The sequence below is a fragment of the Leopardus geoffroyi genome, chromosome C1 (assembly GCF_018350155.1).
Source record: "Leopardus geoffroyi isolate Oge1 chromosome C1, O.geoffroyi_Oge1_pat1.0, whole genome shotgun sequence".
Taxonomy (NCBI): Eukaryota; Metazoa; Chordata; class Mammalia; order Carnivora; family Felidae; genus Leopardus; species Leopardus geoffroyi.
The window spans coordinates 92,602,367-92,626,274 of NC_059328.1; the positions used below are offsets into that span (position 1 = coordinate 92,602,367).

Sequence of the window (23,908 nt, forward strand, 5' to 3'; positions counted from 1 at the left end):
AGCCTGTAGTTAAAATCTTCATCTTGAATGCCATTCATATGTGTCCAGTATGTGTTTTTAAATCTTAAAACAGGCAGCTTAAAATCATAGCAGTGCTTGAAATGGCTAATACTCTTCATTAGGTATTCAGGGAGATGTGCTTAATTACAAATTCAAAACATTTTTTGTTGTTTTTAATAAAAGATTCCATATACATTTAGTCATGTAGAACAGACTTAGTTTGTAAAAAAAAAAGGGGGGGGTGGGGCATATTTCTTCACTGCTTGGAAACGGGAAATAGAAGTTGAACAACATCAGAGGGAAGAGTGCAGGACAATCATTGGTAACTTCAGAAAATGGAGAAGAACCTGGGTCATAATGAGAGGGAGGAACAGCTTTCAGCTGAACTTCTGGATAGCAGCATAGAGCGTTGTTGTGAGGTGCAGCTTTGGGGAAGGGGAAAAGAAAGGTAAAGAGAGATCAGCAAGGCAAATGTGAAAGGTGGTGAAGGAGAAGGGGCTTATACCAAAGAAAATGTCTGATACATTTAAATCATTCTACTTCTTGCATTTAAAGTAAGAATTTAATAACCTGCCACTATCTGCAGTCACCAGTGATTAACTGGGAAAGGAGCCAGAACCAGAATGGGGAGAAGAAAGTCTGATCAGTTTTCTATATGAATATGCAGATGATCATGCATGATTGGTCTGCTGCCGTTTCCCACAGTGTTGGATGAGTACTGCTGCTACTTGGAATGATTTTAATTGTTTGATAAACATTATTTTTACTTCAACAGTTATATATTTCAGTGTGTACAGGAAAAAATATATATTTAGTGCATCAAGTCTGTGATATCAGAGATCATATTGCTTAAGAATTGAAAAGGTGATATATTTTAACAAAAAGTTGAGCCAATCTTAAGATACACATTAAGCAAATAATGGGGCAGATATTGTTAAGATGGCCACACTTGCAAATGACCGTTGTTTGAGAAAACTTGTCTAGAGCATGGGTTGAATGTTTATTTTAAGGAGAATATGATAGAAGCCTAGTAGATATTCTATTAATATAATTCCCTTTCTTTTCATAGCTGGGCTTTGCAGATCTAAACCTGGCAGAGTTTGCTGGATCAGGAAATACCACTCGTCGCTGTTTACTGGAAGGCTATGATACCAAAAATACAAGACAGGATAATTCCATTCTTAAAGTAAGCATGTTTTGAGATTTACATGTCAACAAATGAGAATCTCTGCCTTTGAATAAGCATAGGTATACACAGTCAAGGGCAAGATGGGAATCAGTACTGAGATCATAAGCTGACCACACCACACTGAAATACTCACCTTCAAGGGAAAAAGGCTACCCATATCACAGAAGCAGCAAAAAGTAACAAATGTTCACCTTCATGATCCTAAGGTGTTTCTGAGGCTGTGAACATTCAGGGAATAGTACATACAACTGCTACAGCATCAGGCTCATTGACAGTACGGAGCATGATGAATGAATACCTTAAAACATGTATCACTCCCGAAAAGTGACTTCCCAAGCAGCTATGGTGGGCACATAGAAGTCACTGGGTTCTCTGGTAACTAGTAAAGTGACAGGTGGAACTCACTTTGGGCATCTGCGATGTTGTTTCCAAGTAGCATCAGCAGCCCCATAGTGTGGTGGCCACAGAGAACACATACGGTTGGTGGGAGTATTAAATGAGACCAGTTCAGAATATGTTTGTAAAGTGTCTTGTACCTACTAAGCCTCACCGGACAGAACTTTTGCTGTATTTTAGTTAGTTTACCCCTTGATGGTAAGTTATCTAATGATAAGAAAGGAAAATAATTCCTAATAAAAACTGTATGGTCAGAAGTTAGTGGAGCAAAGAATTACCCTATACCTACACTTTTCAAACTTTGTTTTCAATAAATATAACTGAAAAAAATTTCAAAGTACTTGCATATACCCGTGTAAGGTAAACAGTGTTCTTCAGATGGGGATAGATTCTCTCCATTTTATAGATGAAGAAGCTGAGACTCAGAAGGTTAAGTGTCTCACTAAAGTCATCAGTCATCAGTAGCAGAGCAGAGACCAGAATGCATCTCTACCATTATGTAGTCAGTGGTCTTTTCATGTTGCCATGCTGTGTAAGCATCACACTCTGAAGAAACAGGCTGCCCTATTCCTTCTTAGACTGATCCCAAACAAGCTGAACAAGCCGCTAAGTTTCTTCATATTTGCAGTATAAGAAGAAAGATAATCCTTCTCTGAATAGTGTTTTCATTAGGAATTGAAATGACTTTCTTTTTTTTCTTTCTTTTTTTTTTTTTTTAAGAAAGAGATAGAAGGCACGTGTACACGCATGCACTCGAGCAGGGGAGGAGCAGAGGAAAAGAGAGAATTTTTTTTTTTTTAATGTTTATTTATCTATAGAGGGAGAGAGAGAGCATGAGCAGGGGAAGGGCAGAGAGAGGGAGAAGAGAATCCCAAGCAGACTCCACACTTTCAGCACAGAGCCTGAAGCAAGACTTGATCTCACAAATCATGAGATCATGACCTAAGCCAAAATCAAGAGTCAGGCTCTTAACCTACTGAGCCACCCAGGCACACCAAGAAGAGAGAATCTTAAGCAGGCTCCACACCCATTGTGGAGCCCAACATGGGGTTTGATCTCACGAACTGAACCGTGAGGTCATGACCTGAGCCAAAATCGAGTCCCACACTTAACCGATTGAGCCACCCACGTGTTCTGGGAATTGAAATAACCTTCTAATTTTATTTATTTTTTTTTTCAACGTTTGTTTATTTTGGGACAGAGAGAGACAGAGCATGAACAGGGGAGGGGCAGAGAGAGAGGGAGACACAGAATTGGAAACAAGCTCCAGGCTCTGAGCCATCAGCCCAGAGCCTGACGCGGGGCTCGAACTCAGGGACCGCGAGATCGTGACCTGGCTGAAGTCGGACGCTTAACCGACTGCGCCACCCAGGCGCCCCTAACCTTCTAATTTTAAATTCCATCCCCTGCTATTCCTTAGGGCCAGCTCCTGGAGTAGTTTCCTTTTGGCTCTCCATTGATCCTTTCACACCATTTCTCCCACTTGGCCCTACAAAGAAATTACTCTTTTATAGATCATACCACTCTGTATCACACACACTGTCTCCCTGCCTGAGCTGTCATCTCCTGGTCACCTAGTTACCTTCTCTTTCCTACTTACGATGACTTAGCTCCTGGCTCACAGTTTTCTTTCCATCCCTTCTGTCATCATATTTTGATGGCTCCACCATCTGGTGGGTGATCTGTCCCTGCAGACTGTCTTTTCTGTGCATTCTCTCCCTCTAGCTAATCTTTCATGTACCTGGGACCTCTCCTTTCCTCAAACTACCCTTCTCCAGGAACCTTTTCCTTTTCTTCACCTCCATTCCACACCCCATGGTCACAGTCTAGACTTACCTCTAGAAATTCCACCACCTCCAGAATTTTAGTTCCAAGTATCCCCTGCCCCCATCTATTATGTTTCCAGTCCTCTTGGTCTACTGTTCACTTGGCTATCCTTAACCTGACCGCTCTCATTGTTTACCAGCCTCCCCTTGTTTCCACTTCCCTCTTTATCCAGCTTTGATTCTGGGATCCATGATTATCCTATGCTCAAAAATATTCCACGCTCCTTTGCCCCTGTCTCCCTCATTGCTCTCCCCTGAGTAATCCCCGACCCCAGTCAGATTCAACTGTCCTCTCTGGACTTGCATCCTAGTTGTGGAATATTGCTGGAGAACATCATACAACCATCCAGCTGCCATTCCTTCAGTCTTGCTCCCTGCCATCAAGCAACTGTACTTCCTTTGAAAGCATCCTTTCCCATTTTTCTAGAGACTCTATTGTATACCTTCTTTCTCCTTGGATCTCTATGCACCACTCTTACTCTCAACTGATGGTCTTTCTTTATCCTTTATTGAGAAAACAGAAGCCATTAAATCAAATTCCCTCATATTCCCATTGCCGAATTTATGATTCTTCCTGTCTGTCCAGCCCTGTTATCCTTTTTGCCCTGGTTACAGTGAAGGAAATGCCCCTCTCCCTGTCAGAAGTCAATCCCTTCCCTTGGATTGAAGAATCCAGAGCTTGCCTAATCCAGAGCGGTGCCACTTGGACTATCCCTTCTCCTGATGTTCTCTATCTCTAGTGAATCATCCTCATTAACATATGGAGAAACAGCTCTAGTATCTGCTGTGTTTAAAACAAAAACCGCTTCTCACCTCCTCCAACCACTATCCTACTCTCTCTGTTCTGCTTCCCCACACAATTTCTTAAGAGCTGCATGTGCCATCTCCTTCCCTCCTCAGACATTAAAGATACTCAAGAGTGCTGTTTTGACGGAGTTAGAAACCAGACTGTGGTGGAGGGGATAAGGCTACCAGCGCAGCAGGCCCAGACGCACACATTTAGTAAGTGTAGTGCTCAAAGGGGAAAAGAACAGCAGTGGAGGCACTGGGGTGAAGAAATAAGAAAGAAATGAGGTTGGTTATATTAGGATACATGTCAGCCACTATATCTCCTCCTCTTCGTAAAGACCGTGGGTTTTAGTATTGTGCAGTCCTAGCTTCAGATCTCAGCTCTGCCCTTTATTAGCTACCTGATCTTGAGAATACTAATATATCTCCTGAGCTTAAAATGAAAATATCCATCTCTCATAGGAGTGTTGAAGATCCAGTGAAATCTTGCATTATAAAACACAGCTTTTGCCTGGCACATAATTAATTCTCAAATCATGATTGCTGTTAATGTTGTTTTTATTACTACCGTTATCATTATTACTCCCAGAAGAAGGAAACAAGGTCCTATGGCTGAGTCTTTTTTTTTTTTTTTAATGTTTATTTATTTATTTTGAAAAAGAGCTCCAGTGAGTCCGGGGAAGGAGCAGAGGGAGAGAGAGAGAGAATGAATGAATCCCAAGCAGGCTCCACACTCTGCACAGAGACTGACTTGGGGCTCCATCTCACCACAACCACAAGATCATGACCTGAGCTGAAATTAAGAGTCCAACACTTAACCAACTGAGCCACCCAGGCGCCTCCTCCCCCCCCGCCGCCCGCTGTGGTTGAGTCTTAAAAGACAGTCACAACTAGAGAACAGCAGCATTTCAGAAAGCATTAGCAAAGGTTTAAATTCTGATCTAAAGCTGGAACACGGGCCAGAAGCATTGTGCTCTTGCAAGCCACTTCAGGCAGCCCACGAGGCAACAACATGGCAAGTTGGAGAGAAACATTCCAGACACTTGGGCACCACAGGAATTGGGGAGGAAAGACAGATAAACTAGACCAGCACAGCACACACCCACAGAACTGTTATTAGGGCAGCACTTGCTTTTTGTTTCCATCTTTTCCACTCTGATTTTTGCAGTTACAGAGTTTTGAATGTTAAAAAGTGGTTTTAAATCTGTGTCTGTATAAAGCAGCAATTTAATACTGGATGTAACCCAATTAAGCTATCATTTTATTTAATACTTTCTAAACAGAAAATATTGGCCTAGATTCTGTGGCGGATGCATAGATTAGCGGAATGTGGCTTCTCCTCTCAAGGAAACTTTTATAATCACATTTCTTTTCCTAATATTCAGGTTTTGATCAGTATGCAGCTGATGTCTGGAGACCCATGTTTTAAAACGTAAGTTGAAGCTTCGTAAATGAATTATTTATCTGAAAGTATAAAAGTGGTTTCTTTTTGTTTGTCTGTTTAAATTTTTGCATTCATATTTCATAATATTTACTAGTGAAGGGACTGTTCTTTTCCTAGGAGACTGACCTGACCCACATAGAAATTACTATTACCTTTTACCAAACAAGCTCCCCACAGTCTAAAATTATTTAAGCTATAGGTCTTTTATCATCTTCAAGTTTTGGGTGAAACTATACAAATTAAATGTTTTAATTTGACCTCCGCAGACTTACTCATTTCTTCAACAGATACCTCTTAAGTGCCTTACCATGTGCTAGGCCCTATTCTAGACACTAGAGAAACAGCAGTGAAAAAAAATTGACCAAGTCCCTGACCTCTTGGAGCATGTATTCTAAGAGGAAAACAAATAACGAGCTAATAAATACATGTATAATTTAAAAAGAGCAATGAGGGTTTTGGAGAAAAATAATGCAGGGTAGGAAGGCATGGTGGGGAGAAACATTGCTGTTTTAGAGTATAGTCAAGAAAGTCCTCCCTGGCAAAGCTGATATTTGAGCAGAGACCTAAAGGAGGTGGAAAGCACGCCATGCAGACATTTGGGGAAAGAGCATTTGAGTTAGAGGAACAGGGACAAAGGTCTTGAGGGAGGAGTGTGTTTGTCATGTCCCAGAAACTGCCAGGAGACCAGTATGTCTAGAACAGAGAGAATGAGGAGTAGGGGGATTGGAGATAGGATCAGGTGATGAAGAGTCTCGTCGGCCACTTATAACCTGAGTGAGACAATAAGCTCCTGGAGGGTTTAGAGGAAGGGAATAAAATTATCAGACTTATGGCTGCTAGGTAGAGAGTAGACAATTTGGGGGAGCAACGACAGGAGGAATGGCAGAAATAGGTAAAGGGTTAGGAGGCTGTTTCAGTAGTCCCAGGTTTAGGGCCTGAGTAACTAGAGAAATGGTTTTTCCACTTATTGAAATAGCAGAGCCTCTAAGAAAAACAGGTTGGGGGTTGGGAGCTTGGATGTTAGGCATGTCAAATAGGATTTGAGATCCCTATTTAACATCCAGCCAGGCACATCATGTGGGCAGTTGGACATAACACTAAGAGTTCAGTGGGGAGGCCCGAGCTGAAGACATAATTTTGGAAATCATGACGTCATCAGCGCATACAGAGCAGTTAAAGCCATGCAATTTGGTTAAATGACCTAAAGGGAATGACTATAAATAAAGAAAAGAACCACAGACTGAAGGGTGGGACACTCCAGTGTTGGAGGTTGGGGAGATGGGGAAGAATCAGCAAAGGAACAACCTGTGAAAGAAAAAGAATGAACCAAAGGGGAAGACTGTCCTGAAAAACCAAGTGTGGGACGTGTTTCGAAAAGGAAAGGGTAATTGGCTGTGTCCCACACTGTGGAAGTAGATCACAGAAGATGAGGACTGGAAACTGACCTTTGGATTTGCCGCCCAGAAACCACCAGTGCCTTTGACAAGCATTTTGATAGATTGCTGGGAGCCTGTAACCTTTCTGGAGTGGGTTAAAGAGGGCTTGAGAAGAGAAAAATTGGAGACAGCATAAACAATTTTGCTGCAAAAAAAGGAACAGAAAATCAAGTTACAAATAAAAAGAAGATACAGGGTCAAGAGCAGGTCTTTGGATTTGCTTGTTTGTTTGTTTGTTTGTTTGTTTTTTAAGATGGGAGATAGTATTTGTGTACAGATCTGAATGGTTCAGTAGGGAGAGAGGGGACACAGAAGAGAAAAAGGACAGTTGCTAAACGGTGTCCTTGGATTGTCAAGAGCAATGAATGCAGAGAATATGGCTTTAGATTCAGTTATATGAGAAATGGAAGCATATAGAAGTCATTTTCAATTTTCCCCTTATTTCCTAGTGAAATAGGAAATGAGATGATCATTGAAGAGTGCGGATGGGAAAGATGGCGATGGGTTTGAGGAAAGAGGAAAGATGTGGAAGAGTCCTGTCAGAGTGTGGGAGAGTGAGCTGAATGGGGAGAGGCTTGCTTGTTAGCAATACTGAAGACACTCAATTACAAAAGAAAATTAATTATATATCACTTGAATATCTGAGGAAAATATATTTAGTAAAGGAAAGAAAACCTTAATTTTTCCCTGTGCACCAACTTCCATGTTTTTAATAGTAACATCCATATAGTTCCCTATTTACAGTGTTTTGTAAAGTTGAAAATACATATTTAATAAAAAATCAATTGATTAAACTATGCACTTTACTATAACTTACCTTTCCTGTGTTGTCATCTCTTGAACCGTAATTTCCTGGCTTCTTTCTTTATATCCTGCTCTGTTGAGACTAAACAATTTTTGCTATGCTACATTTGGCTTCTTGGGTAACAGTGTTTTTCTAGTGGAATCAGTTTAAGGCAAAATGAGAAAATGAGCAGCAAAACAAAGTGGAAGGAAAGGAATTCATCATTCCTTCTCGTGAACTTAAGAATATTCCCTTTCTGGCCCTTTCTCTACCATTTTATCTCTCCACTTGTGCAACTCAAATACTGAAGAGCTCAAAAATATCACCTTATGTTCTGTATTATCTCTGGGAATGTAATTCTAAGAGTCTAGAATTTATATTTATAGGAAAGATGTTTATAACTCATTAGAATTGGGGCGCCTGGGTGGTTCAGTTGGTTAAGCGTCCGACGACTTAGGCTCAGGTCACGATCTCACTGTCCGTGAGTTCGAGCCCCACGTCGGGCTCTGTGCCTACTGCTCGGAACCTGGAGCCTGTTTCAGATTCTGTGTCTCCCTCTCTCTCTGACCCTCCCCCGTTCATGCTCTGTCTCTCCCTGTCTCAAAAATAAATAAAACGTTAAAAAAAAATTATAACTCATTAGAATAAACAGACTTCACCTAATCCCAAGATACATAAAAATATTTCTCAGGAGAACCAAACTCCCAATAGTTATTTTCTCTTTTCTCTGAATATCTGAAATTGTACAACTGTCAGTGGAAAAGGAGCAACTCTGACCCATCCATGCACTTATGCATACTGAGTATGGACTGAATAGAAAAGTGGTGAGGGGCACCTGGGTATCTCAGTTGGTTGAGCATCCGACTCTTGGTTTTTCAGCTCAGGTGCTGATCTCACAGTTCATAATATCGAGCCCAGAGTTGGGCTCTGCTTGGGATTCTCTCTTCCCTCTCTGTCTCTGCCCCTCCCCTATGCACATGTGTGCACACATGCTCTCTCCCTCTCTCTCAAAATAAATAAACTTTAAAAAAACAGAAAAGTGTTTAAACTACTGATGTAAAAAGTAAATTATTTGGAGGGCACCTGAGTGGCTCAGTCAGTTGAGCATCCAACTCTTGATTTCAACTCGGGTCATGATCCCAGGGTCATGGAATCGAGCCCCACATTGGGCTCCATGCTCAGCATGAATTAGGATTCTCTCTCTCCTGCTGCCCCTCTCCCCCACTCGCTTGCATGCATGCTCTCTGTCTCTAAAATAAATAAGATTCTGTCTCTCCCTCTGCCCCTCTCCCCTGCTTGCACTTTTTCTCTAAAACAGAAAAAAAGCGGGGGGTGGGGGGGACCTGGGTGGCTCAGTTGGTTGAGCATCCGACTTCGGCCCAGGTCATGTTCCCGTACTTCGTGGGTTCCAGTCCCACATCAGGCTCTGTACTGACAGCTCAGAACCTAGAGCCTGCTTCCGATTCTGTATCTCCCTCTCTCTCTGCCCCTCCCCCACTTTGTCTCTCTGTCTCCCAAAAATAAATAAACATTAAAAAAAAAACACTTTTTTTAAGATAAAAAGTAAATTGTTTTTATTATATTGTATTTCAGTATATCTCAAATATGTAAAATCACAATACTTTAGAGCTGAAGAGTGTTGGAATTTGTCCAGTCCAGTGATTTTTTTTCAGAATATTTAGCCACAAAATCTTTGTGTTCAAATGTATTATAAATCTCAATATATAAGTTTTTTCTATTGAAAAAAGATATAGTACCTTACTACCCCTAAAGTCTCTAAGGGAGGAGCTTCATCAAGCCAGTTTAAAAGTATTATAAAATCCAAGTTCTCATTTTACAGATGGGGAAACTAAGGCAAAAACAACTGAGTCACATAACTGAATATTTCTAAGACATAGATGTAAGTAACTGCTGGAGAGGTTCATCCTACTATTCTTTCTGCTTTTGTCTGTCTTTGAATTTTTCAGGATATAAAGTTTTTAAAAACCTCGGGGCGCCTGGGTGGCTCAGTCGGTTAAGTGGCCGACTTCAGCTCAGGTCATGATCTCACGGTCCGTGAGTTCGAGCCCCGCATCGGGCTCTGTGCTGACAGCTCAGAGCCTGGAGCCTGTTTCAGGTTCTGTGTCTCCCTCTCTCTGACCCTCCCCCGTTCATGCTCTGTCTCTCTCTGTCTCAAAAATAAGTAAATGTTTAAAAAAAATTTTTTTTTAAACCTAGAGAAACTAACAAGAATACAGCAGACCTTCAGCATTCTCAGCTTTAAATTCTAGTTTTGACTTTTTTTTTTTTAATGTTTATTTATTTTTAAGACAGAGACAAAGCATGAACGGGGGAGGGTCAAAGAGAGGGAGACACAGAATCTGAAACAGGCTCCAGGTTCTGAGCTGTCAGCACAGAGCCCGACGCGGGGCTCACAAACCGCGAGATCATGACCTAAGCCGAAGTCAGCCGCTTAACCGACTGAGCCACCCAGGCGCCCCTAGTTTTGACATTTAATGAGCATAGGATCTATACCATAATTTGTATCATTTTCTGAAAGATAAATTTCATACCATAAGGCCTGTATTTATGAATAAGACAGCTGGTAAGTCACCCTCTACCTATCTGCCCTGGACTCTGTTTTGTAGTTCTCTGCAAATCATCAAATATCCGACTCTTGTAAAAGAATGAAACTGGCTAAAAAAAAAAAAAGCCAACCACTAGTGCTAATAAAGAAAAAGGATAGGGGCCCCTGGCTGGCTCAATTGGTGGAACATGCAGCTCTTAATCTCAGGATTGTGAGTTCGAGCCCCACGCTGGGTGAGATTACTTACAAAAATAAAAATCTTTTTAAGAATTTTAAGAGAGGGGCTCCTGGGTGGCTCAGTCAGTTGGGCATCCGACTTCAGCTTAGGTCATGATCTCATGAATGTGAGTTCAAGCCCTATGTTGGTCTCTCTTCTGACAGCTCAGAGCCTGGAACCAGCTTCAGATTCTGGTCTCCCTCTCTCTCTGTTCCTCCCCCGCTCGCACTCTGTCTCTCTCTATCTCTCAAAAATAGACAAAGATTAAAAAAAAATTTTTTTAAGAATTTTAAGAGAAAAAGGATATTTTGAGAGAAAAAATACATGCTACACTGACATCTGACAATATGGTGGTAAAGTAGATCTAGGGATGATAATCCTCTTGAATAGCTAGGGTTCTGGAGCATTCATATTCTAGAAGGAAGGAGAGTACTATTTGTCAAAACGATTTAGTAAATATTACTGTCTTCCAATTTAAATGTTGAAACAACTCTGATACAGTATCTATATTTTTTAAGTGAGGACCCTGAGGCTCCGAGGTTAAGGAACTAATTTGTCCAGGGTCCCAGGATTCACTCATTTATTCTGTACGTGTGCATTGATTGTCTGCCATGTGCTAACATTTACCAAACTTAAGTAAGGCCAGCCCCCGTTCTGAAAAATTTACTCCTTCTGTGGGAGACAGACACAGAACATATGATGCTACTGAGGCATGGATGGTAGAGTCCCTAACTACTTTTTCTTGAAATGCAGGAAAGTGTTCACTGAGAGGGTGATACTGAGCTAATTTTTAGAGGATGAATAGGAAATTATCAAGCAGAGGAGGTGGGTAGGACATTCCAGGAATAGAAAACGTCTTGCATGAGTTTATGGCATTGTTACAGGGCATGAATATCAAGTACGTAATATTGTCACTTCAGGTCATTTTTCACATACTCTTAACGTTGCTGTGACATTAAAATAAAATCTCATCTCTTCGTTCTGTAATTGAGCTATATTAAACAAGTTCTTATAAGGGATACAAAAACATTTTCAGAACAAAAAGGGGTAATAGAATAAAAACTGACACACGTTAAGCACAGTGATTATTCAACATGACTGAGTTGTGTAGGGAGACTTAGGAGAGCTGCCAAGGCCCCACTATAAATTTTAGATCATAATTAATATCAGTCCCCATGGACTGATTCAATAATTCAAAACTATTGAATTTTCTCTGTAATGCTTAGTTACCCCAGTTAACTAAGTTAGTGAAGAAGGCTCAAATTATCAAGGGTTGGGGTTCTTCAAGTGTTTTGAGACCTCAGAACAAGGGATGCCAAACTGAAGGTATTGCTAAAAGTACTGTGGCCCTGAAGTCAGGCTGAACAGGAAAGAGTGGAGCCAGAGGGACACAGGGAGAAAGGGAAGAGGCCACAGGCTGGGAGCACTGAAAGTTGGAAAACAGGTCTAAGAGGTAGAGGGATGGAGACACTGGAATCAGGCCACCTGTGAAAGGAAGAACAAAGGACTTGGCATTAAAAAAATAGGACAGGCAGGCATGAGTCACCATCAGTGATTAATGACTGGGACCGTAGACTCCATTCTTTGTAAGTGTATTTGTTTTGCATGTTACTTTTTCTTATGGAATATTGAATGCAGGGCTTTTTAGGCCACTATTATTTCACACTATTTAAAAATACAGACTTTGGTAACTGAAGAAGTAGGTCTAGGCCAGACTACAAAGGGCCTTATAAAGAGTTTGTGCTTTATCTGAAAGGAGCTATTGACATGCTTTTAATCAGAGAATAACATGTTCATAACAAGCTCCTAGCTAGGAGACTCTTGTGGTCTTAAGGTACAAAGACCAAACTAAAGTAATTACTGGAGGCAGAGAAAAGATGACAAATAGGAAAAACATGGGAGAATCTGTGGGATTTGGAAACTGTTTGGGTATGGAGAAATGTGAGTAGGAAGGACCCAGAGGCAGTATCTAGGACTGTAGTTTCAGTGACTTTGTGGACTACAATGACATTCACAGAGTTGGAGAATACAAGAAGAAAGCAGATTTAGGAAGAGAAGATGGCCTTAGCTGGGCATATATTGACTTCAATATACTTGCAAGACAAATACTTGAAAATATCCCAACAGGATATGCAATTTTGGAATTTAGGAGACCTTATGATAAAAATAATTTATAAATAGGTTTCAGGGCACCAGGGTGGCTGAGTCAGTTGAGCATCCGACTCCTGATTTTGGCTCAGGTTGTGATCTCATGGTTTGTGAGATCAAGTCTTATGTCCCTGCTTGGGATTCCTTCTCTGCCCCTCCCCTCATTCATTCATTCATTCATTCATTCTCTCTCTGTCTCTCAAAATAAATAAACACAAAAAGAAAAAAGAAAGAAAGAATCTCGAAATAGGTTTAATGACGGTCTTAAATGTCTGTATCTTCAAGGACCTAAATAGCCAGAGGATTCTACTGACATAATATATTAAGAATTTAAGAATTACCACACAATATATGTACACACACAATATATACACATACACATGTGTACATATGTATAGTTTTATATATACATATATGAACGTATGCATACAAAAACCACTACTTATACTGTTGTACAATGGGTTTTATATCGCATTACATTTTTTTTGTTACTATTGCATCTGGCCAGTTTAATGTTTTACATAGATAAAAAAGATAAATTCTGTATTAAGGCAACTGAATGACAATTACTGAACTGTCATGAAAATATTAAACTGTAGTATATTAATGTGTGTAGACTAATGTCCCCAGCACCACCAAAGGTGTCTACACCTAATCCTTAGAACCTGTGAATATGTTGAGTTAAATGGCCAAGGAGAATGAGGTGGCAGGTGGAATTAAAGTAATAATCTAACTTCAAAATAGGGAAATTATTCTGGGTTCTCCACGTGGACTCACTATAATCCCAAGGGTCCTTAAAGGGAAGAGGTATAATCCAAGAGAAAAGGTAATTGGCAGCATGTCAGGGTCAGAGGGAAATGTGAAATACAGAACAGTCAGAGAGAGATGCAGCCTTTCTGGCTTTGAAGATAGTGGAAAGAGCCTGAGCCAAGGAGTGCTGGCAGTCTCTGGAGGCTGGAAAAGGCAAGGAAACAGGTTCTCCCCTAAAGCCTCCAGGAAGGAATGTGGTCCTGCCAACACCTTGATTTTGGTCCAGTGGAACCTATGTCAGACCTCTAACAGAAACTGTAAGATAATGAATTTATGTTAAGTCTCTAAGTTTGTGGTGATGTGTTCCAGCAACAACATAACTAATATACTCAGGCTAACTAATTTTTGGTCATCTGTATCTTGGAAATACTTTTCTAGTTTATTTTAGCAATCTTTATTTTAGAGGTACTTTGCTAGTATGTTTTGAATTTCAGTAAATACAAAATAACAAAAACAAAAAAGGAATTGCCACGTAGTGGGTCAGCTTCACCCACTATCCCTTCAGCCACCTCCCTATTACCTCAGGTCACCAAGGGATAGTCTCTAGGAAGATGTGGTTTTCCTCTAGACTGTCAACCTCAAAAGTTAGGGATGTTTTATTAAAAAAAAAAAAAAAAAATCTTGTTAGAACTCAGATTTGCCCCAACCTGCTACACATCTTCCACATGGAGATAGGAGCCTTGAATTAGCCAATGAAAAGCTATCCATCACCTACCCCTAGAGAATCCAGCCCAAAAAACAATCTAAACAACTGGGGCTCTTTACAGATTCCCCCTAGGGTAAGTAAGCCGATGACAGAGAACAAGGTAGAAGTTAAAACCGTGGGTACCATTTAAGAAGTTAGTAGGCCAACAAGAGAGCTCAGGCCCTGGAGTGGAAGGCATGACGTATTCCCCTCCGACCTCAGATACAAAGGGTCTTGATACCACCTTCTCTGCCTCAGGTAACCTCCCTGCCTTGTCTGAGAGTTGACAGTTGAAGCATCCTCCACAGATGGTGCCGGGGACACACAACCAGAGCCCCTCTTTTCCAGACTCTGTGGAGGCAATCCCCTTTCTGGTCTCAACATTTTTTGTTGAGTAAAAATCTTTTGTTTTCCCCATGAAGTGTATTCCAGTTTTGAGGCAGCTCATACAGTATGTGTTGATTTTTATGACATTCACCCTCAAAGAGGTACCGTTAAGCAGGCACCTTACTAAAGTGGTGCACTGACTCCACAACCATTCTTTAACACTATCTCAAGCTTTCTGATTCACCCATCATTAATCAAGTTCTGATCCTTTGAAATATTTATTTACAGGCCTCCTTCTACATCAATGTCTCTACCAATTGCTGGTGAATCTGAATCTCTGGAAGAAGATAGAAAAGGTGGAGAGACTCTCAAAATCCATCTTGGAATAGCAGGTACGGGTGTGTAGCTTACTGTTTTTTTTAATCTGTGAGGAATGGCACCACTTGACATCATGAAAGATTCCCAAAGTCCCACCCAGATTTCAAATTCTGTGGGTAAAGGAGGTGGGTAGGTGAGTAGAGGGATGGGCTGAAGCATGGTGGGCACTAAGTAGGGCACTTGTGATGAGCACTGGGTGTTATATGTAAGTGATGAATCACTAAATTCTCATGAAACCAATACTATACTGTATGTTAACTAACTGGAGTTTAAACCGCGCCTGGGTGGCTCAGTCAGTTAAGCGGCCGACTTCGGCTCAGGTAATGATCTCGCGGTCCGTGGGTTCGAGCCCCGCATCAGGCTCTGTTCTGAGCCTGGAGACTGTTTCAGATTCTGTGTCTCCCTCTCTCTGACCCTCCCCCGTTCATGCTCTCTCTCTGTCTCAAAAATAAATAAACATTAAAAAAAAATTTTTAATAAGATTTTGGAAAGAAAAATAAAAAATTCTGTGGGTACATGGCTTGAAATGGGCCAAGAATTTATCAGCAGAGTTTTAATTATGCAATTTTGGGGTGAGCCAATGCTTTGTTTTATCTGAAATGTCAGGCTCTGGTAGATTAACAACTCAATGTTGTATTGACACACACCCCCTTGGTGTACTTCTCCCCACAGATGGAACGGGACACTACAGGAGTGTACCTAGCAACTTCTGCCAGCCACCTGTCAGGTGTTGCTTCTCCCCCACCGAGCACTCTCCTCTGTTGGTGATTCCAAACATGAGTGTCCATCAGAGTCCCCTGGTGGGCTTGTTAAACCATAGGTTGCTGACACTGCAGCCAGAGGTTTTTGATTGGGTAGATCAGGGTTGGAGCCTGAAAATTGCATTCGTGGGTTCCAAGGTGACACTGATGCTGCCGGGCCCCGGGCCACACCTTGAGAGCCACCTCCCCAGGCAAACTCCCAGCCACATTCAGATCTGCTCCAATAGTTAAAAGCCTAAAATGTTCAGTTGCCTGAAGAAAAAGGAGTTAGGAGCTTTCTTTCTTCTCTCATGTGATGTGAGCAGGGTTATTATTTGAAAGAATGAAAAGAAAGGTGTAGTGATGCAATTAACAAATTAGTCCTAGGGGCATCTGGGTGCCTCAGTCGGTTAAACATCCAACCTCGGCTCAGGTCATGATCTCACAGTTCGTGCATTCGAGCCTCACATTGGGCTCTGTGCTGACAGCTCAGAGCCTGGAGCCTGCTTTGGATTCTGTGTCTCCCTCTCTGTCTGCCCTTCCCCTGTGCATGCTGTCTCACTTTTTCTCTCAAAAATAAACATTAAAAAAATATTTTAATAAGAAAAAAACAGTCCTATATCATTTTTTTAAGATTTTATTTTTTTATGTTTGTAATGTTTGTTTATTTTTGAGACAGAGTACAAGTGGGGGAGGGACAGACAAAGAGGGAGACAGAATCCAAAGCAGGCTCCAGGCTCTGAGCTGTCAGCACAGAACAGTGGGATGATGACCTAAGCTGAAGTCAGACCTCAACCAACTGAGCCATCCAAGCACCCTGGTCCTATATAATTCTTGATATGAACTACCTCTTTGGGTTTAGATCTTCGTATAGATCAGCTTTGCATTTAGGACCACTATAAAGTGGACTAGGGATGCTGGTTTGGAGTTTGTATCTTATAGCCTGCCCAGAAGTGAGAAACCTTTGCTCCAGTAGCTTACTCATTTGGCAGCATTGCTTGGTCCAGCAACATCCAGTATCATTTATAGAACTGCTGCTGTAATTGCTGTGTTACTCAGTTGGTTTCCTTTTGCCTCTAAGTGAAAAGCAGTTCTAGTTTTCAAATAGTTCATGCTAATGAAAATGGCCACAGTTTTGCATTCTGTGAAACCTGGTTCTGGAAATACATAATTGGCATCTGGAATATGCACATTATCAGGGAACTGCTAGAAATGGCTTTGACACTGTTTTTTTGTACATTTACTTGGAAACTGAATACCATAATCAATTCTTAAGAACTTTTATTCTCACTGCTACATTGCATGCTGTGTTGATTTAAACCACAGACATTTGCCCAAATTATAGCCTAACACTAGCAACACTAATATTAAAGTAACAACATGCTCTTTAGTTTACTGCTGTGATGGATTTTTGAGAGCAGGATTTTCTCAAAAAGCACACAATTTTGTGAGTATAAGAATACATCTGACTCATTTTTATTAGAGAAATACTGAACATAAAAACTGAAATGCTTTTTGTTTTTACGTTTATTTATTTATTTATTTAGAGAGAGAATCCCAAGCAGGCTCTGACATGTCAGCACAAAGCCAAGGTGGGGCTCAAGTGCACTGTGAGATCATGACCTGGGCCGAAGTCCGCAGTCGGACACTTAACCAACTGAGCCACCCAGGCACCCTGAAATGGTTTTATTTAAGAGTGCTATTAAATCTTATGAAAAAAATATTTTTTTAAGTTTATTTATATTAAGAGAGAGCAGTGAGAGCGAGAATCCCAAGCAGGCTCTGCACTGTCAGCACAGAGCCCAATACAGGGCTCAGTCCTATGAACCATGACATCATGACCTGAGCCAAAGTCCAGAGTCAGATACTTAACCAACTGAGCCTCCCAGGCACCCCAAACTATATTTCTTCAATAAACCATGGTATTTAAGTTTTTTAGATTTCTTACAATGCAATTGTTTACCTTGTACCAATTTAAAAGGGTCTCTTTTCACTTTGCAACTAATTTTTCTTGATAATCAACTTAGCAGTTAATAAAATCTGCAGACAAGAATACAAATTGACCATTGACTTCTTGGCAGTAATGGTAACATCATGTTATGACTTATTGCAGATCTTTCAGCAAAGAGTGCCTCTGTTCCAGATGAACTTGGTGCCTGTGGACATTCTAGAACATCAAGCTATGCAAGCCAGCAGTCAAAAGTATCAGGTAGAGGCTAACAGTGAAGTTGAATTCCTTAGATATTTATTGTTCTAAAGTATTACTTGTAACTGCCAGGGTGTGGGAGAACGTTTACGTGCAGTGTGTTTGGTGTTAGTATTTTACCCAAAGCAATTTTTCTCTAACAGGGTATAGCTCGTGCCACTCCCGGTCATCTAGCTTCTCTGACCTCTGCCACAGGAGAAATACCTCAGTGGGAAGCACATCAACAGGAATTGAAAGTATTCTAGAGCCCTGTGATGAAATTGAGCAAAAAATAGTTGAACCAAACCTTGATACAGCTGGCAAAGAAGATACCGCTTCAGAACCGTTCAACAGGTATCTTTCCAGTCTCTGTTTAAATGGAGAGGAAAAAACAACTTTGTTCTCATAACATAATAAAAACAAGGGAAAAATTTTTTTAATTATTTTCAAAGATGCCCAGTGAAGCAAGATTCTGTAGAATCTCAGCTGAAGCGAGTTGATGACACCAGAGTGGATGCAGATGATATTGTAGAGAAAATACTGCAGAGTCAAGACTTCAGCCTAGATTCCAGTGCAGAAGGTGTGTGGATTAAGTAGGCTGCATGCCCAGCGTGGGGCTTGAACTCATCACCCTGAGATCAAGACCTGAGCTGAGATCAGTAGTCAGATGCTGGGGCGCCTGGGTGGCTCAGTCAGTTGAGCGTCCGACTTCGGCTCAGGTCATGATCTCACAGCTCATGAGTTCGAGCCCCACGTCAGGCTCTGTGCTGACAGCTCAGAGCCTGGAGCCTGCTTCTGCTTCTGTGTCTCCCTCTCTCTCTGCCCCTAACCCACTCGCGTTCTGTCTCTCTCTCAAAAATAAATATACATTAAAAAAAATTAAAAAAAAAAAAGATGCTGAACTGACTTAACCCCCCCTCAGATGCCCCTAAAAACATCCAATTTTAAAGAAGCCTTTTATTGTGTATGCATCAACGTCTACCGTGTTTATGTACCTTACAGCAGATGTCTGTATCTGCTTTATCATAACTGGACACAACAACTGTGTAATTTGCAGGGTTGGATAGTGATCTTGAGATGATAGTGAATCACAGAATCCTTTATTCCCTCCTCAGCATTTTCACTGAGGCAAAATTTACATGCCACCAATTTGAAAGGTGTAATTATTCACGCCGGCATGAATAGAGAGCAGTTAGCAATGGACTTAGTTTCATTATGTAACTGGTTGTAAAGAGAAGTAATTAAACCTTACTTATGGGAATTTGTAGGAAGAGAAATCTTTTTTACTCAGTTTTAAAGAAAAACAACTTTAGGGAAGTTAATGAGAAATAACTATTAGGATATCTTTTAGTGGCGCCTGGCTGACTCAGTACAGCATGTGACTCTTGATCTCAGGGTTGTGAGTTTAAGCCCCACATTGGACATGGAGCCTACTTAAAAAAAAAAAAAAAAAGCATATCTTTTAAATTGCCTGTTTTTAAAATATATGTGTAGCTTTCTAAAAGTTTATTTCTTGGGGCTGGTTCAGTCAGTACAGTGTGCAATTCTTGCTCTCTGAGTTGTGAGCTCAAGCCCCATGTTGGGTGTGGAAATTACTTAAAAATAAACTCTAAAAATAAAAATAAAAATGTATTTAATAAAACTTAAATGTAAATTATGAATTTAATATAGGAATATCATTTGACAATAATGTAATACATGTGCCTATAACAAATATTTTAATGTGAATTGCAGAAGAAGGACTGAGGTTATTTGTGGGTCCCGGGGGAAGTACGACCTTCGGCAGCCATCATCTTCCAAATAGGTACGTGGTCCAGATAGCATCGTATTAAATAAAGAATATGTTCTTGAGTAGAAGGTGAAAGTTACAAAGTTTGTATTAGACTGAGGCTAGAAAATACATATAATGCGTCCATGAGAAGAATTACAGCTCTTAGCTTTCCTTATCTTGAGTATGTTTGAAATTATATTTAATAAATTTTATCTGTTGGTTTTCTTAAATGTGTTTTTAGAACATATTAGTAGAGGACCAGAAGAGCATTGGGCAAGATGCAATGAAAAAGGATGTTTAGAAAAGAGTTCTTAGTCTGATATTTTAAAAAGAGCAAAGCAAAATTACATTTCAGTCAGTGATCTTGTCTGTTATGAGCAGTTAGACCACTCACCAGCATACACTTGGTACTAACCTTTTTTGTACTCCCCTTTCTCCACCCTACAAGAGTCTAACATACATACTAAGAAAAGTTCAGAATACCAAACATCATTCTGGTAGTTATTCAGATTCAGATGAAGAAAAGGCACCTGCCAGACTTACTTCTGATTTCCAGTACTGCAGCAAATAGTACTGAGCACAGATGGCTTGGGACAGTTAAGGAATTCTGACCCCTGCCCTTATGTGCATCCCTTATACTCAGTATTTCCATGTAATATTTATTTAGAGTTCCAGAATAAGTCACAGTTGTACTGGGGAGCCCCCGTGTCCAAAACAGTTATTTTGTTCTCTAATGCTCAAAACCTGAAGGAATTTCTAATTCATTTGTTCCACCAATACTGCTTTTATTGAGTTCCTCCTCCATGTCCAGCACGTTGAAGAGTCCAAAAGTTACAAAGGATATAGCAGAGAACCTACATCAGCAACTAACTGCAATCAGTTGTGATAGGTAGGTAAGAGAGAGACATATAAAGAGGCCATGAGGAAGTAGTTAATTTGAACTAGGGTTTATAGAGGATGTAAATGCAATTTATAGTTTTCATTAACTCTCACTGAGTTATCCACTCATTAAATTCAGTAGCTATTTATTGGGCCAAGTCGTGGGTAAGGATGCAAGATAGAAAGACCCAGTTCACCCTCAGCTAGCCTACGTGTCTAGCATATGGGGTTGGGAAATTACAGCCTGTGAGCCAAATTGGCCCACTACCTGTTTTTGTAAGAATATTTTTTTTAGAATACAGCAACTCTTGTTTATGTATTATCTATGGCTGCCTTGATGCTACAGCAGCAGAATTGAATAGTATAATAGAGACCATAATGGCTCACCAAGCCTAAAATATTTATTTTCTGATTCTTTCTAGCAGGTGAGATAGACAAACTAAAATTTATAGTAGTGTAATAAGCACTATAATATAGAGAAGTAGAGGAGACTCTGAGAGAACAGAGATGGGACCTCACTCAGAGAAAACTTACTAGAAATTTGACACCTGAAGAAAGAGTTGGGAAGAATTAAAAGTAAGTGTGGGGGGTTAACAGGTGGATGTGAGGAAGACAGATATTCCTGGTAGTAGATTCAAAGAGAATGAATGTAGAGGCATAACGGTTATAATATCTAATTATATAATAGTAAATATATAATAATTATTAATAACACTGAGCATTTATTCGTATGTGCTAGGCACATATATATGCTTCATTCAATTCTTACATTATCTCTTTCAGTGCTCATGATGTACTATTATTAGTCTTTAAAAAGACAAAACAAAGAGGTTAAATAATTTGCCCAACGCCTTAAAACTAATAACTGATAAAACCAAGATTCAGACTCCTGTCTCTTTGAGCCCAGAGCACATTCGTTGTACCTAACCGCCATACCTTACTGGCTTATGAATAATATAACCCACTTTGGGAGTTGCCAGTGAACAGGTACTCTGAGGAGGGGGCATGTGAAGGCTGCCTGTGGGACATGAAGTTGGTAAGAATCTCAAAGCCAGGTTATAAACAGCCTGTGTTGCCATAACAAAGAATGTATCCTTTTCTGTCATGTGCACAGTTTGGTCATTCTTTGGCAGGAAAATGATCTATGATACTGGCATGTTAGAAAACTAAGTGGCCATAATTTGATGGGGGTGGGGAGGTTGGAACAAGGAGAGACTAGTAGCAAGGAACAGGTAGAAAATGACATTTATGAAGACAGTAATACGTATTATATGGTAGAGAGACCATGTGTTTTGAGTTAAAGAGATGAGTTCATATTTGAGCCAGACCACTTGGGGCCTCAGTAAATCATTTAACTTCAATGGAACTTTAGTTACCTCCATTGAAAAGCAGGGATAATCATGGGATTGTTGTAAAGAGCAAATGACCTAATATACTCAGTAAGCTCTAGTGTTTATTAATTTAGGTACAGGAACAGCAAACAATAGAAGTTCCAACCAAAAGGAACCAAAATAGTGAATGTTCAAAAGCAACAGCTATCTGTCCTCTCATTTCAGACTGCTCAGGGTCCAAGTCAGAGTCCCTCCCCTATTGACTTCACTGATACTATTAACCTCTGTCTCCTCACCTGAAAAATGGGAGTGACCAATAATGCCTAGTTGATAGGATATTACTGATTAAATTAGGTAGCTTATGTAAAATACTTAGCGTAGTGCTTAATACACAGAAGGCTCTCAGTATATGCTAGCTGTTTATATTGTTGTTATTAAGAGGAAAGAAGGTTAATTTTCTATTTGAAAAATAACCTAGAACCTAGGCTCTGAAGGCATTTAGAATTCTGCCTCCCACTCCTTTTCCAAATGAATGTTAGAATAATCATCACCTAACATAAGGGAAGGGAAACAAAAACAATATAAAAACAGGGAGGGGAACAAAACATAAGAGACTCTGAAACATGGAGAAGAAACAGAAGGTTACTGGAGGGGTTTTGGGACGGGGGGATGGGCTAAATGGGTAAGGGTGTTAAGGAATCTACTCCTGAAATCACTGTTGCCCTATATGCTAACTTATTTGGATGTAAATTAAAAAAAAAAAAATTTTTTTTAATCTACATTTAAAAAAAAAAGAATAATCATCACCTAATGCATGAAAGCCTAAAATGATAATTAGGGGTTGAAGTAGATGATTAATGTTACATGCCACTGAAAGCCTGAGGAATGTTAGAGACAGTGTATCGTGGTGAAAAGAGAATGGGCCGTGCAGTCTGACATGGATTTCATTCCTGGCTTAACCATCATGACCCAGCTTAGCTTAGTTTAGCTATGATCCTGACAAATTACATCTCTTACTTACCACCAAAAAGACAGCCATTATCACTGGGGTTAACAGCACAGGCTCTGGAGTTGGGCTACATGGGTTCAGTCCCAAGCCCTCCTGCGTATCAGCCGTGCATCTTTGATAAGTTACTTCACTTCTCTCTGCCTGTCTCCTCACTAGTGACAGTGACAATAACAGAACCCACCTCGTAAGAGTTACAAGGCCTAAATTAAGTGAGGTAAGACATGTAAGTGACTAAAACATAATCTGGCATGCAGTACTCCATATACACTAATTAAAGGTCTCTCTCGCAGGATTATTGAGATCGAGCTATTTGCAGTGTCCAGCACAATACCTGTGCACATAGACTCTCCATAACTAGCTGGTGTGTCTCAGAGAAACTAATGTGTTAGCATTAGATCTATTCTGAGAGAGAAACGGGCAGCACAAGATGAAACTAGAGTCATTTACTCAGGCACTGAAGAGGCACAAGAACCATATGTGGTTAAGAAAGTGAACCCATGAGTGTTGTATGGAAACCAATTTGACAATATCATATATTGAAAAAAAAAAAAAAAGTGAACCCATGAAAATGAAGAGAACAGAGCAGAGTAATAGAGACTTGGGGGAGCAGTATCCCCAGTCATACACTTAAAGTCTAGTGGACACAGCCCAACCGGCCTGGGAGTGCTTGCACAGCCTGCTCCTTGCTTGCCTTTGAGACAGTAGTTTCTGACAAAAAAGTCTGCTTTCATTTCGGTTTTTATTCTTCTATGTGATTTTTTTTTCATCTCTGGCTACTTTTTTAAGATTTTATCACTGGTTCTTAGCAATTTGGTTATGATGTGCCTGGGTTTTTCTTTGTGTTTATTCCACTTGGGGTTCATTGAGCTTCTTGGGTCTGTGGGTTTACAGTTGTCATCAAATTTGGAAATTCTCCTGCCGTTATTTTCCCCTACCCCTCCTTCTGTTATCCTAACCCACAAATTCCAGCCCGCAGCCTCCCTGTGCTCTGACCTGTG

General features: G+C 40.4%; 1 protein-coding gene across 2 annotated transcripts in view; it reads left to right on the top strand.

Annotated features, from left to right (window-relative positions):
• The window catches only part of FAM102B (family with sequence similarity 102 member B), a 95,388-nt gene that overhangs the window by 64,427 nt on the left and 7,053 nt on the right, over nt 1-23,908 (top strand). For both annotated transcript variants that reach the window (XR_006712567.1, XM_045478486.1), the window contains exons 4-10: nt 1,070-1,186; nt 5,586-5,632; nt 14,906-15,009; nt 17,849-17,944; nt 18,085-18,274; nt 18,373-18,500; nt 19,655-19,724. Coding sequence is in view for 1 of the 2 variants with exons in the window: in XM_045478486.1 (XP_045334442.1) it covers nt 1,070-1,186; nt 5,586-5,632; nt 14,906-15,009; nt 17,849-17,944; nt 18,085-18,274; nt 18,373-18,500; nt 19,655-19,724 (752 nt within the window). In the remaining variant the exon portion in view is untranslated. The remainder of the gene's footprint in view (nt 1-1,069; nt 1,187-5,585; nt 5,633-14,905; nt 15,010-17,848; nt 17,945-18,084; nt 18,275-18,372; nt 18,501-19,654; nt 19,725-23,908) is intronic.